General features: G+C 50.3%; 5 protein-coding genes across 5 annotated transcripts; all 5 read right to left on the bottom strand.

The window, feature by feature from the left end:
* Positions 1-3,256: 3,256 nt before the first annotated feature.
* On the bottom strand, positions 3,257-5,707 carry N7455_004516 (uncharacterized protein; the record flags this gene model as incomplete). The annotated part of the gene is made up of 1 exon (XM_040956707.2): positions 3,257-5,707. The coding sequence occupies one exon, from the start codon at positions 5,705-5,707 to the stop codon at positions 3,257-3,259; it is 2,451 nt and encodes an 816-aa protein (XP_040812761.2).
* A 553-nt stretch (positions 5,708-6,260) lies between these two features.
* N7455_004517 (putative pre-mRNA splicing factor) lies at positions 6,261-7,346 on the bottom strand (the record flags this gene model as incomplete). Its single annotated transcript, XM_040956816.2, has 1 exon — positions 6,261-7,346. The coding sequence occupies one exon, from the start codon at positions 7,344-7,346 to the stop codon at positions 6,261-6,263; it is 1,086 nt and encodes a 361-aa protein (XP_040812743.2).
* Positions 7,347-7,447: 101 nt separating this feature from the next.
* On the bottom strand, positions 7,448-9,031 carry N7455_004518 (uncharacterized protein; the record flags this gene model as incomplete). Its single annotated transcript, XM_040956740.2, has 1 exon — positions 7,448-9,031. One exon carries the CDS (start codon positions 9,029-9,031, stop codon positions 7,448-7,450), a length of 1,584 nt encoding a protein of 527 aa, XP_040812841.2.
* A 620-nt stretch (positions 9,032-9,651) lies between these two features.
* Positions 9,652-11,743, bottom strand: N7455_004519 (gamma-glutamyltransferase; the record flags this gene model as incomplete). The annotated part of the gene is made up of 7 exons (XM_040956809.2): positions 9,652-10,100; positions 10,153-10,286; positions 10,339-10,499; positions 10,565-11,147; positions 11,198-11,357; positions 11,415-11,448; positions 11,507-11,743. The coding sequence occupies 7 exons, from the start codon at positions 11,741-11,743 to the stop codon at positions 9,652-9,654; spliced, it is 1,758 nt and encodes a 585-aa protein (XP_040812723.2).
* Positions 11,744-12,367: 624 nt separating this feature from the next.
* N7455_004520 (uncharacterized protein) lies at positions 12,368-13,782 on the bottom strand (the record flags this gene model as incomplete). The annotated part of the gene is made up of 4 exons (XM_040956705.2): positions 12,368-12,749; positions 12,811-12,858; positions 12,916-13,560; positions 13,601-13,782. The coding sequence occupies 4 exons, from the start codon at positions 13,780-13,782 to the stop codon at positions 12,368-12,370; spliced, it is 1,257 nt and encodes a 418-aa protein (XP_040812788.2).
* Positions 13,783-14,235: the final 453 nt, after the last annotated feature.

Raw genomic sequence — 14,235 nt, forward strand, 5'->3', positions numbered from 1 at the left:
CATTGCCGATCCAAATTCCAGCGCAGCACCGACCACATTGTGTGTATAGGCCAAGGCCCGGTTTTGGAAATAATTTGCATGTCTGTATGTCTGTACTAGAATGAGATGAAAGCTTAAATGGTTCCTTAAAAACAAGGAAAACTCTGTTCACCGGCTGTTGTTCTATTAGCTTCTACCGGTAGAATTTGGGGTAAACCCCCTTAACCTTGTTTTGCCACTTAACCTTCTCCTCGGAATCAACTGACTCGCCGAAATATTATAGCCTCCACTGCGGAGTACAGAGTATCCGGTTACTTGACGCGGGAACGGCATCCCGAGCTCCCCGCTCAGGTTGGAGCAGCTTGCAATATATGATATATGGTTCCTGAAACATACATATTAACTCCACGCTGCTTCACATACAAGATATCCATATCAAGATCGAGCACATCGTGCAATAACAACCCAAACAAGTCTAAGACATACGCCAATCAATCTACTCCGTATTAATAATTCAATTTCAATCTTGTGGAAAGTATATAATCGCCCTAGCGCTTTGTTCCGAGCCGTGTACATGCACACACACAAGCCTGTCATATTTAAAGCTTCGACTAAGGGGCCAAATTTCCTATTTTGCTGAAGACAACAACATAATAACCTTATAGCCTTAGCCTATCGATCATTAGCGTACATCAAAAACATGTAATTCCTCCAACCCAAACCCACTCAAATCATACCCTGAGACTTCGGTAATCAATAGCGTATGATCATCTCCGGGATCTCCGAATTCTGCGACTCGGAACACTGGTGATCGACATTAACATCTCCTGTACCCCGTATATACGGAGCTTTTACTCCGTACATCGTGGCGATAAGTAGCGAATAGAGACTATTGGGTAGATCCTCTCTAATCATAACGACCCTGCCAGTACTTCCGCTCCTGGCCCATGTGCCATGTGATCGCCAATAGTCATCCTTCGAAAGCGATTATTGCTGTTGTGCATAAGGAATACGGGGTAGCGTATGCTCATTATGTACTCCGTAGGCCGAAATACATAGCATCGACAGATCTACTTGCACAAAAGGCTAAAAGTACATCAATACTTGCAGAAAAGGAAAATCCTATGGATACTTCCGGGCGCACCAGCAATGCATTGTCTCCACCAACTTAACAGTAGGAGGGGTGTGAATGGCCATAAGCAGATTAATCCCCGTCTCTCATTTTTGTGCAAAGTACGGAGTACGTGTCGGTGAGGAATACCATAAACCGCAGTGGGTAGTAGTGGAACTCACTTATGCACCTTGCCCCATCGACAGGGGATAGAGTGGGAGGGAGGTTATAAAGAGATGCCGAGGTCCGCGACGGGGCGAAGAAGGATTTCCAATCAAGTCCCACAGCGGGCTAAACCCACAAAAGGCTTCATGTCAGACATGGTTTATACTCTGCGCAATGTAGGTACATAACAGGACCCTGTCAGTTGCCTTTTGCCGTTAGTTTTACGGTTTCACCTTGTATATTGGGTTGTGGAAGACCTCCCTCATCCTCTCTGTTTCGGTTTCACCTCTGTGGATGATTGCTTTCTCCGCTTTCATTGAAACTCGTACCTAGGTAGGATCATGGTTAGTTGTGACCTAATGTGCAATTCCTGATTCTGGAAAATCACCCTTCTATAGTATCAATTGTTCTTTGATAGAGTGCCCACTCTACTTATTTCGTCCATTCGTTCTATTTCCCGTATTGCTCTCTATCTGTCTTCCTCTATCATATCTTTAACTTGATGATTTACCACCTGGCCTATACTCGTTTAGTGTCGATGCGAGTGGGCTGGAATGGGCTTGAAGGGCATTGAACATCGGTGCGTTGACATCTTGCTATTCATCTTAGGGATGTAAAGAGTCGTCGCATGATGTCAATTGTATGTTTCTGGCACAAAGAAGAATCCACCGCAAGGACAATAGTAAGTCACGGACATCGTCTGTTATGTGCTGCGTGAGGTCCTCTCGAATAGCATCATCCCCCTCCATCCAATTTCATCCCCCAACCAACCTATCAGCAAAGAGAACCTGAAGATAGCCATAAATCACCTGTTCATCGGATAGAAGCTTGTCGCCGAGACTGGCGCCCATGCCGCACACTTGCACAGACTTACTATCGGTAATTTACAACACGACACCCATGTAGTGTACGCCTAGTAAATGAGGTCCATTCGGTGTGATGATGTCGTAAGATGTAGCTGATGACAAGTGGTGGAATGGGGGTGCTGGTTTAGGAGATGCGAGCTTCCTGGACGGACTCCCGCTAGCCAGCCCGGCGCTGAACGCCTGGGTTGTTGTGGTAGGAAAGCGCATGACTGTGGCCCATTTGGCCAATTCTGTCCACGGCAAGTGTCAAAGACTGAGACTCGGTCTTTTCCGTGTTGAATATCGAGTTGAGTGGCATGGAGTATATACATAGTGCTATACCACGGCGCAGTCGTACGAAATATATCCACACGATCTCGATACATATCTGTGTTGGAGTTTCCCATTCGACCAAAAAGCCTACAATTGTAGTAGTCGAGGATCTTTCTAGCTTTTTTAACAGTCTGTACTTAGTAGGCGCATTCACTTGAGGCTTAGGCGGGGTACGTAAATCATACTACTACCCCTGTAGTATGTAGTAGAGCGAGGTTACAGTACATCCCTACTAGCAGCGCCTCCCCATGCCAAGGGTTAACCGTGGTGGCATGATCGGGATTTCCATGAGAGTTAACCGTCGCGTTAACGGACTTGGAGCTCAGCTGGACTTAGAGCCGTGGACATAGGCTGCTATGGATCCTTATTTCGGGGTTACCCTTGTTTGGACTTGTCTGTAATCTCCTATAGATCATTGTAATACCTACATCCAGTTCGCTTATATTGCACAATACTAAGAATCCAACCGGTGGGAGATGCTAAATAAAACTTGTATCATAGCCTAAACGCACAGCCAGGCATTGGTCGTGGGAAGGAAGCTCATGGCATTCATAAATCATCAAAAGAGCAAAATATAAAAAGGGGGGTAGGCAGTAGCCCAAACGCGAAAAAAAGCGATGCAAAAAGAACAAGCTCGAAACATAGTAAAAACACCCAGGACAAGAAAGTTAAGGGGGGGTATCATGAGTTCGTCAAGCCCATTGCGACAGCAACAGTTATATCCATATCCCATGCTATCCAGCAAACAGTCCTCGAATGATTCCAACGCTGCACGTAGATCGTAAATCGAAAAGAATTATTCCCATTCCATCCCGGTACCGATCTATCTCCGCCTCGAGTTTCGCGTATCCCGACGACCAAGACCATCATCTTCCTCGTCTTCCTCCTCGACAGGCGCAGGTGTGCGTCGCTCAGTGCGTCTCTTAGGCCGGCGACGGCGGTTCGAGCTGATATTACTGGCCGAGTCATCGGGTGCAAGAGAGCGCTCGTCGTCGAGGAAGTCGTCTTCGCCGCCGCTTTCCCACGTACCGACGCCCGAGAAGGGCGTGCCGAGACGCGCTTCGACAAACGAGCCCCGGCGGCTTTGGTTTGCTACGGAGAGGCCGGCGCCACGTTCGCGTAGTGCGCGCCGCACGACTTCGGCCTTGCAGTGGAGGGCTTCGAAGGCGTCTTCGAGGGCTTCCATTCCGAGGAAAATGTCGCGCTCGACTTCTGCTAATGCGGCGATTTCGGTTTCCTCGTCGAGGGCGATCGGGCCGCCGAATGAGGCGGGGGATGAAGGTGCGCCGTTGACTTGGCTTGAGGGTCGGAAGCTGCCGTCCATGTAATTGGGTGTCGGTCCTCGGGAAATACCGCCGCCCAAGGGTGTGTTGGAGCGACTGCCGTTCCAACGAGCCCCGGCGGCATTCGCGGTGGGACCTGTGTCTTCTGCGCCACTACGGAGGAATCCGTCGAAGCGGCCAGAGATGAGGATCTCCCACTCGTCATCGCTGATAGCGGAGAGGGTGGCGAGGACATGGTGGAGGGTAGGGTTATTCAGCATGTACATAGCAGTTTCTGGGTCGCGAGGGAGGGAGGATAGTCGGTAAAGACGCTGGATAGCAGAGGCGGACGAGACAAGCGCGGAAGGTTTCGGTCGGGGCTTTTCGTCGTCAGATCGCGGGACAGGAGTAGAAGAATTGATGCCAAGCAAAGAGCAGAACAATGAGCGCTGGTGGGGTTCGAGATGAGTGAGCATGGCAAAGGTCAACGTCTCATCGTCAACCTCGTTAGGAGCGCTGGTGCCTGGATCATTCTGCTCGTAAAGCCATTTGTCGACAGCTACCTTCGTCTTACGAGATTGCCGAATGAAGTGTTCGCGGTATTCTTCAGGAACGTCAACGTCAAGCTTCTGCATTGGAACATGCTCATCGCCTGGCGCACCAGTATCCACGGTGTTTGGTGCCATTGTGAAGGGCGGCCACATGGGAAGTTCCCTGCGGCCAGACACGAGCTCCAAAACCTCGCCCCAGCTCACTCCATCTGGTTGATCATCTGTCTCCGTTTGGTCGCATATCTGGCAGCTACATGGCTCGGATGAGATATCGCGCGCGAAAACTGCTTCGAGACGATCCAATAAACGGCGGGCGACAGACCGGTAGCCTGTTGCAACAGCGAGGGATCCATTCTTACTCATGACCTTTTGGTAGTCGTCTAGTAAACGGTTATACGGATCGAAGATTTTGCCGGCGATAGCCCGGGACTGAGGTTGTCCTTGCGAAAAGGGATCCTTCTGCCCGAGGCTAGCCAGGAGCGCCCTCGAGACCTTATTTTCCAGACCACCATTTTTCAGCAAGTAATCGACTCGGGGAATAGTAGCAGGCATTTCGGGCGGAGGTGGGGGAGGCGGGGGTGCGCCAAACGAATTCGGATTCACTGGTTTCACAAAATCGATGGATTCGTCACTTGCAGTGTGACGATGGGACATGGCCGATCGGTTCTGGGTTCGAGAGGGAGGCTTCGTAGGTGGGGTCAAAGGTTTTCGTGGCACCGAGTGCTGCTGGTTGGGCGCAATAGACGTCGCATCGGACCCGTTGACTGACTCTGCGCCGATATCACGAAGCGTAACGTTCGACTGTGAGGCAGACATCGTCGAGCGACTCGACCGTTTGGGTAGTTTCCTATCATCAGAGACCTTTGTCTTGGTCTTGTGGCTTGATGACCGAGGCGAAGCTTCAGTCTCATCCTTAGGTCTTGACTTTGTAGGGGTCTCTGTTCGCGACGTCTTGCTGGACTTGGACTTGGTGCTATCATCGCGTTTCGACCGGAGACTCGATGAGGACCTGTTGACCTCGGAGGCTCTGATTTTTATATTTGTTTTCTTCTTGGGTTTGTCTGCCTCCTTCTCATCCTCGTTGACGATACTGCCCTTCCTCGACTCCTGGTCGAGACCAGTCAGGGGCGGACTAGGAGGCGCATGGTGATTCTCGCGGTGACCGTTCTTCCCGTCGTCATGTGTCAAATCGGTCGGGTCGGGTGTAGGGATGCTGGCTCGGACGCCTTCCTTGCTGTGAGCTTTGGAGAAAGTAGGGTACGGTAGACTAGTTCTCGATTCAAGGAACGAGGCCTCCGATCTCTCGAGTCCAGGCATGGAGGACCTGCGTTGGGAAGTTGATGAGCGAGCCGTGGTAGGATCCTCTGGGTCCTTGGTTGAGGTCTTTCTGTTTGTTTTGTTTGTCTTGGCCTTGACGGTCTTCGACTTCCTATCGTCGCGGTTTAGTCTAACAGGAAACATGGCGAAATCCGTATCGTGTTGAGGACCGCGCGAAAGAGTCGTCGTTACCTGTCTAGGCTCGCACCGCCACTGAGGGGAATGTGATCCTATTTTTGTCTCCAATTGTCCTGGCGCTTAGTTCGGGCCGTGACTGGTCGTGACTGGTTGTGACTGGTCGCTTAACGTCGCAATGTGCGGGAACCAATCCGGCATTCCGTGTGTCTGGGGTCTGGGGAAAAGAAAGGGATATGAGTTGGAAAAAAAAAAAGAAAAGAATAACCTCATTCAGGTACGACGCATGAAATGGTTGGAAGTGGAAAGAAGCACACTATGCGATTATGCGGTGAGCAATCTGGGCCCCGCTCTTTTTAACTGACGTGGTTTTGCTGCATGGAAGCCTGAAATCGGGTCCTGGGGGAGGGAGATATATATCTATATATAAAGACTACATAGCCCTCTCAGCTGAAACCCTTCTGAGGGAACACAGATTTCTACTGCCTGAGGCATCTACATATACAAGTATGTGGATTTGAAAACTTGAGATTCAGCGTTTCATGTACATCAACACTTGGAATCAATCTGATTCATGTAATCCATTCACAGCCTTGACAGGGGAGGTCTCTAGTACCCAATTCCCCTCTTCTTCACGAGCAACTCCTCCACTCTGCGCAGCTCTCATCATCTTGTCACTCGCAAGTGTCAGATCACCCGTGTTGTAATCCCAAATCCATCCTTCTTTCAGCCACATCCATGTAAGATAAGCACGTAGTTCCTTGTCGTGTGGCAGAACGCACTTCCATTCAGGCACAAATCCGATCTCTGTCGCATCCGTTCCTTTCCAGTCAGAGGCTTTCCCCCGTAATTCGTCGCGACAGAAGATCCTCCAGCTATCAAGGGAATATGCTCCAACTCCGGGTAGATGTGCGATCTCCCATGCCACTCGCAAATCTTCTTCGTCAATGCACTCTTCACGACCGACATTTCGACCATCAAGCTTTCGTGGGTAGTGGAGCTTGCGATATCTTTTGCTTTTATTCGGGGGGTCTGATAGCCATGTTTGTGCCAATGCGATGCATTTCTTTGCGCGTTGATTTTGAAAGCCCAGACAGTTTATCATCGATACAAGTTCCGGTGGGTTTGCCTCGGCCATTGCCTTAATCGTAGGGTATCGTTCAAACACTTGGAACAAAACCGGCAGGGCAACACCCCCGCGGGTTCGATTGAGAAAAATGGTTGCAATGAGTAAACGAAAGGGGTCATGTGCAAGCTGCTCCTGAATAAGTCCGAAAGACGATGCGTCGATGGGGGGAAAGGGGAGACATGATTCAGGATCAACTGGCACACGTGGGAAATAAGGAGAATGCTTCAAGGGTTTGGCCTGGGGGGTTTTGATGGGTTCTGGGTTAATGAAAGAGGTGGATTTCACCGGAGTTTGAGGGTCAGGGGTTGTGAATTGGGGGACAAGACAGGGGCTTTTCGGAGACGATAACTGGATCTGAACATGCGACGGGGGATCATCTAAAGCGTCCCGATCGGAATCAAAATCACTGGGTGCATCACTCAAGGAAGAATCTGACAAGAAATCCGGAGGTAGATTCAAATCTTTCAACAGCTGTCGGGTTTGGGGTGGGATAGACAAATCGTACAGCGAAGAAGCCATTTCCCGCTTGTTTTTCGAGCCAACATTGGGGTTGCCGGCTCCTAAAAAATACTTAGACTTAACCTCATCACTTGGAGTCACACCTGGCAAATCACTGGTATTCAAAAATCCACCGTCCACTCGGATGGATCGGCGGGTAGCGGGAGCTGACTGGAGCTCCGTCTGCCTCCATTTGGGCTATCGGAAGGGGTTTCTTGCGGAATGGAAGGCGGAATTGAGTCTTCATCTGCTCGATCGACGGAGTCGCCTTGAGGGTGCTGCTGTCCACCCGACGTCATTCGATGTTTGTTGCGCTCCTTCCTCCGTTCGCGCTTGCGCTTGTTTTTGTCTCTCTGTGATGCTTTGCCTGGCTCACGACGTTTCAACTGCTTTTGTCGAACCACTTGTTCAGGCAATGGACTCTGAATCATCTTCGTCGGGGCGTCAAGTGACAAGTGAGGCGTTGTAACCTTTTTGCTGCTGTCCTGAAGATGCTTGATCTCCCGGATGACTTCAGGTTTTTGGGTTTGAGGTGGAGCCACATCAGCTTCACGGGCGAACTCGTGATAAGGGGCAGAGTTGGTCAGGTTGATGGGTGTACTGGAGCTAGCCCGAATGATGTTCGTAGGCATTTTGGGAAGATCCGGCGTGTTGTCCTTATGTTTCAGTTCCTCCGGCTCAACGTAGCCATTGTCCTGGCCCCTAGGAAGAACACCGGGGGGGACATAAGCCTCCACAGCCTTGGTTGGCTCATCATGCTGTGTAGCATCATGGCTGTGCCGTCTTGCCTTATCCGAGTGTCGTTTCTTGCTTTTCTTATGCTCTTTGTCCTCAGGCTGGTCCGAGCTGCTCTTGCGCCGTTTCCGGTGCGAGCTCTTGGTGTGTGTTTCTTCCTCGATGCCCACTTCATCACCAAATGCAGAGTCGGCATCATCGGCTACCGCAATTCCACGGTCCTCAAGATAGGTCTTTCGAACGTGGTCAACCAAGGCATCGATGGCGGTGTCGTTCATTCCAGCCTCTGCGGCGACGCCTCGGACTTGACCAGTGAATTCTCGCCGGGCCGAACGTCGAACAGGTTGAACTTGTTCTGTCATGAAAGAGTGTGATACAACGAACTTCAACACCTCCATCTGCTTTTCGGAGTCCACCGAAGCAAAGATCTTCTCTTCCGCCGTCATTTCGTTGTCACCAGTGGGCATTGCCGCGGACTCCGTGATTTCAGGAACTGTAGAGGGGCGATCACTAGCCTCGTGACTGGGATAAGGTTTAACTTGTAGGACTTCGCCCTCACGCCGAGGTTGTGTGGTGTCTGCGAGGCTCATAGGGGCTTCAACACGATCATTGACATCCTCCATTGTAATACTCTTCCGTATTCTGGAAGACCTTCTCGACTTGGGCTTTTTTGCCGAGGTGGTTGTAGGTGATGAGGTCGATGTTGTAGAAAAATGCGCCGAGTTGGCTCCGGTCCTTTGGCTACGACGGACGTTGAGCCTCGAGGAGTCAGACGCACCGTCATACCCAAATGGACTCGACATGCCAGTGTTACCGTCCATCACCTCGTCCCGGGATTCTTCGAAGCTCGCCTCCTCTGACAAAATGTTGTCAACAGCACGGTCAAAGAACCCTTCGTCAAAGGTCTTGAGGGGGTCGATGTCGAATGATGGAAGGGGAACAACAACGGAGACCTTGCTGAGTCGAGCCATTGTATTCCTGATACCACAGTAGATGGTAGGTTCTCTAAGGTAGGAAGTTGGTGAAGCTCGAAGGGTTCGTAGACATATCGCGGTAGCGGTTGGATTAAGTGTGAACTGTCTGGATGAAAAGCCGTCTGGTTAATACAAGCACAAAGAAAAACAAAGAGGAAGAGAAATTACCGGCGAGTATCTTATGTGAGTGTAATGCGTCCTGGTCTCGGGGAAATCGCGAGTAAAGCTTCCTAGCTCCCTGTGACGCGGGGAGGTCGATTCACGTGTAAGTTTGATAAGGTGACGCGATGTCGTGTCAATGAAACCACTAAAACAAAACTAAGGAATGGACAAGTTTAGATCAACTTTTCGCGTCAGTCTAGACTTTTAAAGGAGAAGAAAAGGTCAAGTGAGTTGGAGCTCTCTACATCAAAAAAGTGAATATTGAAAGCACAGACCATCCGATAAAGAAACGCCAATCTACCCACTGTCAAAGAATCTACAACAAAGGGCTGCATTTGCGAAAGAGTTGAACTTGTTAGATGGATTGTTTATTTATAGTAATGCTTTTGTACCTTGGTATGTACGCATTTGACAATGTATGTACTTTGGCATCCACAGTGCCAACGTATCCCACTCTATACAGAATACCCGGCCGAGTTGAGCTGCCTCGGCTCTCCAGCAGCATCGAATGTTCCATTAGGCAAGACCCGAATCAAATGGGCAGTACTCTGTCCCGGAGCAACCCAAGTAACATTGTGGCCGCGTGCCTTCATGGAGGCAACAGTTGCGTTGTCATAAGTGTATTCGAAGGTGACCTGGTTTGGCACCAGCTGATCATGAAGACGGGGCTTTGCCAATGCTTTAGCAGCGGAGAGTCCCTGATCAATGGAGTGAATGATACTCTGGACGGTGGCAGTGATGATGCGGCTTCCTCCTGCGGATCCCGCAATCAAAAACAGCGTACCATTGGATCGTTCAACTATCGCGGGGGTGATGGAGGAGAGAGGGCGTTTTCCAGGGCGAATGTAGTTGGATGGAGAGGGGATGTAACCAAATGAGTTTGACGATCCAGGAATAGAGAAATCTGTGAAGATGTTAGTTGACTCCGTGACCTAGGACTGGCTTTTTCAACATACCGTTCATCTCGTTGTTCATGATGATACCGGTTTCTGGGACCATGACCTGGCTACCGAATAATAGGTTGACTGTGGTAATTACCGAGATTGCAAGGCCAGTGTGGTCAGCTGTTGCGATATGGGAAGTTCCAGGGCTGATGCGCCGTTAGCATAATGTCAAAAAATGATGCATCAAGTAGGACCTACGTGTCCAGGCTTTCCAGCCCAGCTGGATCATAAGCAGATACGTTTTGAGTCCGCACATCCGAGATCTTGGATCGAATGTCATCAATCGTAGATTGATCCAAAATCAGCTTCTCATAGTCGGCCAAGCCGTCAACAAATAGGGGATCGCCAAAATTAGATCTCTGCGTTTCATGTAAGCGACCATTGACCAGAGTCCACGGGTGAGATAACAGTCGGTCATTCATACCTCGCCATATCCAAATCGCATCGCCTCGTCCAACCGATGGGTGCTCAAATTCACAGATTTTTCAGTCGAGAAGAAATCCTTGTATGTCCCGAGAATCTTCAGAATACTCAGGGCGATACTGCCACTCGAGGGGGCCGACGTGCTCGTGATCTTATAGCCACGGTAGTCTATCTGAGAGACATCCCGAATAGCCACAGTGTAATTTTTAAGATCTTCGAGTGTCATTGTGCCGTTTTCGCGCTGGAGCGCGTTGATCATAGTCTCTGCGATAGGGCCCGAGTAGAATGCATCCGCGCCACGCTGCCCAATAGCCTCGAGGGTATCCGCATACCGGCGTCGGGTAATGGTGTCGCCCAGCCCAAGCCTGGTTCCATTCGGAGCAAAGTCAATTGCCCATGTGGGATTCTTAGATAAGAAGTCCTCTCCGCTGCCAACGGCAGATTTCATGTATTTGACAAGGTCTTCTGTGACAGGGAATCCGTCACGGGCAGTGCGGACAGCGGGCTCGACAACAGTCGACCATGGAAGCGAGCCGTATTTCTTGTGAAGGTACTCAAGACCTCGTACTTCGCCCGGCACTCCACTTGTATAGCTGTTAGCTTGGCTCCCATCAGCTCCGCGTATTTGTCTTACCTTGCCAGTCCGCCATATACGGAAGCATCTTCGTTGTTTTTGTACATGTCCTCGAATGCCGCAGCCGGCGCCGTCTCTCGGAAATCAATAAACTCATAATCACCCTTTGCTGATCTCACGAGCATGAAGCCACCTCCACCGATCCCACTGTGGTACATCCCTAATATCCGTTAGCTATGCTGGGATACAATTATTAACCGAATGAATGTAGCCTCACCTATGACACCAATACAAAACTCGGTTGCAACCAACTATGCCATTGTCAGCACCGAGATTCACCCCAAAGCCCACCTGGATGGATATACTCACAGCATCAGCAGCATTTCCGCCCTTCTTCAAAATATCAGATCCATGACGGGAGCAGACTGAGCTTTCGCTAGCAACAGCGCCCAGCTTTCCAGGGCTAATTCCACCATGCGACCCGAGGTCGGCATTCGGGGCTCGCTCGGAGAACTCCAAGGGGGAGGTATTTGCACTAGGCAGATGAATTGCGATCAATAGCAGTGACAAAATCGCCAAAAATCCGAGTTTCATCGGTTGCGACATGTTGACAAGAGTCTGCCTCCAATTTCTCCGCGGTATGGAATGTTGCGCAGGAGTAGATCCCGGAGAAGAAGAGGCTGGCAAGACCCCAAGCTGTTACGGCATCCGATATTAATATTCTCAGCCCGGGCGCAAATGAGGTAGTAACGGAGAGGGAAAAGATAGCTTTACCTTCTCCACATCTTGGCTGATCTGACAGGGGTGTCGCATATCACGATTGGAGTCGTCTTGGTTCCCGACACTTTTGTATAGGATCAGCGCGCTCCAGGTTGCTTGGCGAATACAGCCAGCACCGAGAGATAAGAAATGAGGAAAGGAAATGACAGATGGAACATTTCGAAGGATTAGAAGATTATCTTCCAAGACGTTTAATTTACTGCGTAGCGGAGTGTTCTAAAACCCCCGACCCCGCTGATAAGCTGTCGGGCAGCTGTCGGGGGCAAATGTTATGGGTCGGAAGTTTTTCGGGGTCAACAGGATCACACGCCATACTCCATCTATAGCATCTTATCTCCCTTCGATATGATTCGGTCATCAGTTGACCTATCTTTTGTTATGTAAGATACCCCAAATCTATAACCCAAGTACTTTATACCCCGCACGTTCACCATGGTATCAATGCCGCGGCTAGTCCTCCCTCGCCGCGGCTCGTCTTATCCAAGAAACAGTTTCCTCCCACTCCTGAGGAACCTTGTCCAGTGCTTCCAGCGTGGCTAATACTAACCGACGACCCCAGTCGCGCACGTACCATCGATGGCACAAGAGACGCATAGAGATGCCAAAATGTAAAAACAGAATTCGGGCAATCCAGTCGCCATGTTTGAGTAGTGAGGAAAACTTGTCGGAGAGGAATAAGGGCCATGCAAGGGGGCCGCCATGCGGTCCGATTTTTGGCCACGGTTCGATGGCCTCATGAAGCTGCTGCCATGTGGCTAGGTAGATCGGTTGGTCCGATTCTTTTCTTGTGTCAATAATCGAATGAAGTCGAACCAGCGACGTCACTATGTCTCTGTATTGATGATCAGCTTGGCAAGCCCTACACCGTTATTCCATACGTCACTGGAACATACTTGTGGAGGGTGAATAATACGTGTGTGCTCTCGACTGGGTAGCTGCCACTGTTTCGTGTTATCATCCAGCCCTCGCCAATGAATCAGAGGGAAGAAGTTCCATACTGATCATGTTTCCCAGCTTCGAGATTTTCTTGTGTGTCAGGAGCGCACAGCCATCCATCCAGCTGCGAGCCAACCCCGGCTTCAAGTATCCGGGAAAGAAGCATGGCGGGGCCAGACATCAATGTGCGAGCCTCAAGAACCACCGAAAGCGGGTCCAGAGGCCGCGTTTCAAGGGATAATACTCGAGATCCCATAGCAAAGAGCATTATGATGATGGACGAGACAAATGCTGGTTCGTAATCCGGTGGTGAGATTTCCGGCAGAACCTTGCTCAATCCAGCGCATGCCTGGCTCTGATATTGCACGGCATGATTCAGCCATGAAGTCCGATTATCAGTTTCAACCGAGGCCAAGTGTAAGGCTGAAAACGCGTGGATGCTGTCAAGCAGGTACGGACAAGATGCGGCCATGCGAGGAATCGTCATGGAGAGATGGTATGCTGATAGTCCATCCTGTGACAGAGTGTGGTACGTTGAAGTCATATACTGGTGGAATAATCTCGTCTCAAGCAAGCGTGTTGCCTGTGGGAAATCCCTTGATGGGGTCACAATGCCACTATCTGTTTCATCATGGGCGCTGGATGATGCCCCGGGGCTGTCCTCGTCTTCGTTTGGGGGAGGATATTTGCAGTCTAATTTTCGCTTTCTGCACAGAGTACATTTTGGGATGCTCTCATCACACTGACCGTTGTGTCAGAATATGAGTATTCGCTGGTGGGTTACTGCCGTCCAGAAAGGCCGCCTGAGCCACATCCAACACGCCCGACGGGTTCAGGGGAGCAAACTTGCTGACACTAACCTTTACATGTCTCCTTTTACACTCCAAACACCCCTTTCGAGACTTCGTGTGACTACGACGCGATGGCATTGATGGTTGCCATTCAGGAAAGGAATCAAAGTGATCCGATATCAGCAAAGAAAACGAAAAGAAAAACAGCAAGCCTCAGTTTCGCTTCATATCTCTGAAATTAGATCAGTGGCCCCGACCTCGGTTCTTTCTGGGGGATCTGCATATGACACCGCGTGATTGGCAGAAACGGTGCCTGAAGGAGCACCGGGCCGGGACCCTGGGGCCCCTAAGGGGTTCCCGAGGTCCCCGGGGCCCGCCTCATTGTGGCTTATATAATCATCACTTCGACCCGTGGGCAGAAGGGCGGGGGGAACTTCGGGGGTTCTAGTAAGGAAATAACCCTTGGATATAGAGAGGCACCCCTTGTACGAAGTAGATACCAATGACAGCAGTGCTGGTGGCTAAGCAGTTTCGAGTCGAGACTTCAGAGTAACAAATTGCCGACACGGGATCACCGGTCCATATTGAACT

This window comes from Penicillium solitum (genome assembly GCF_028829755.1).
Source record: "Penicillium solitum strain IBT 25940 chromosome Unknown utg000003l_segment0_segment0, whole genome shotgun sequence".
Taxonomy (NCBI): domain Eukaryota; kingdom Fungi; phylum Ascomycota; class Eurotiomycetes; order Eurotiales; family Aspergillaceae; genus Penicillium; species Penicillium solitum.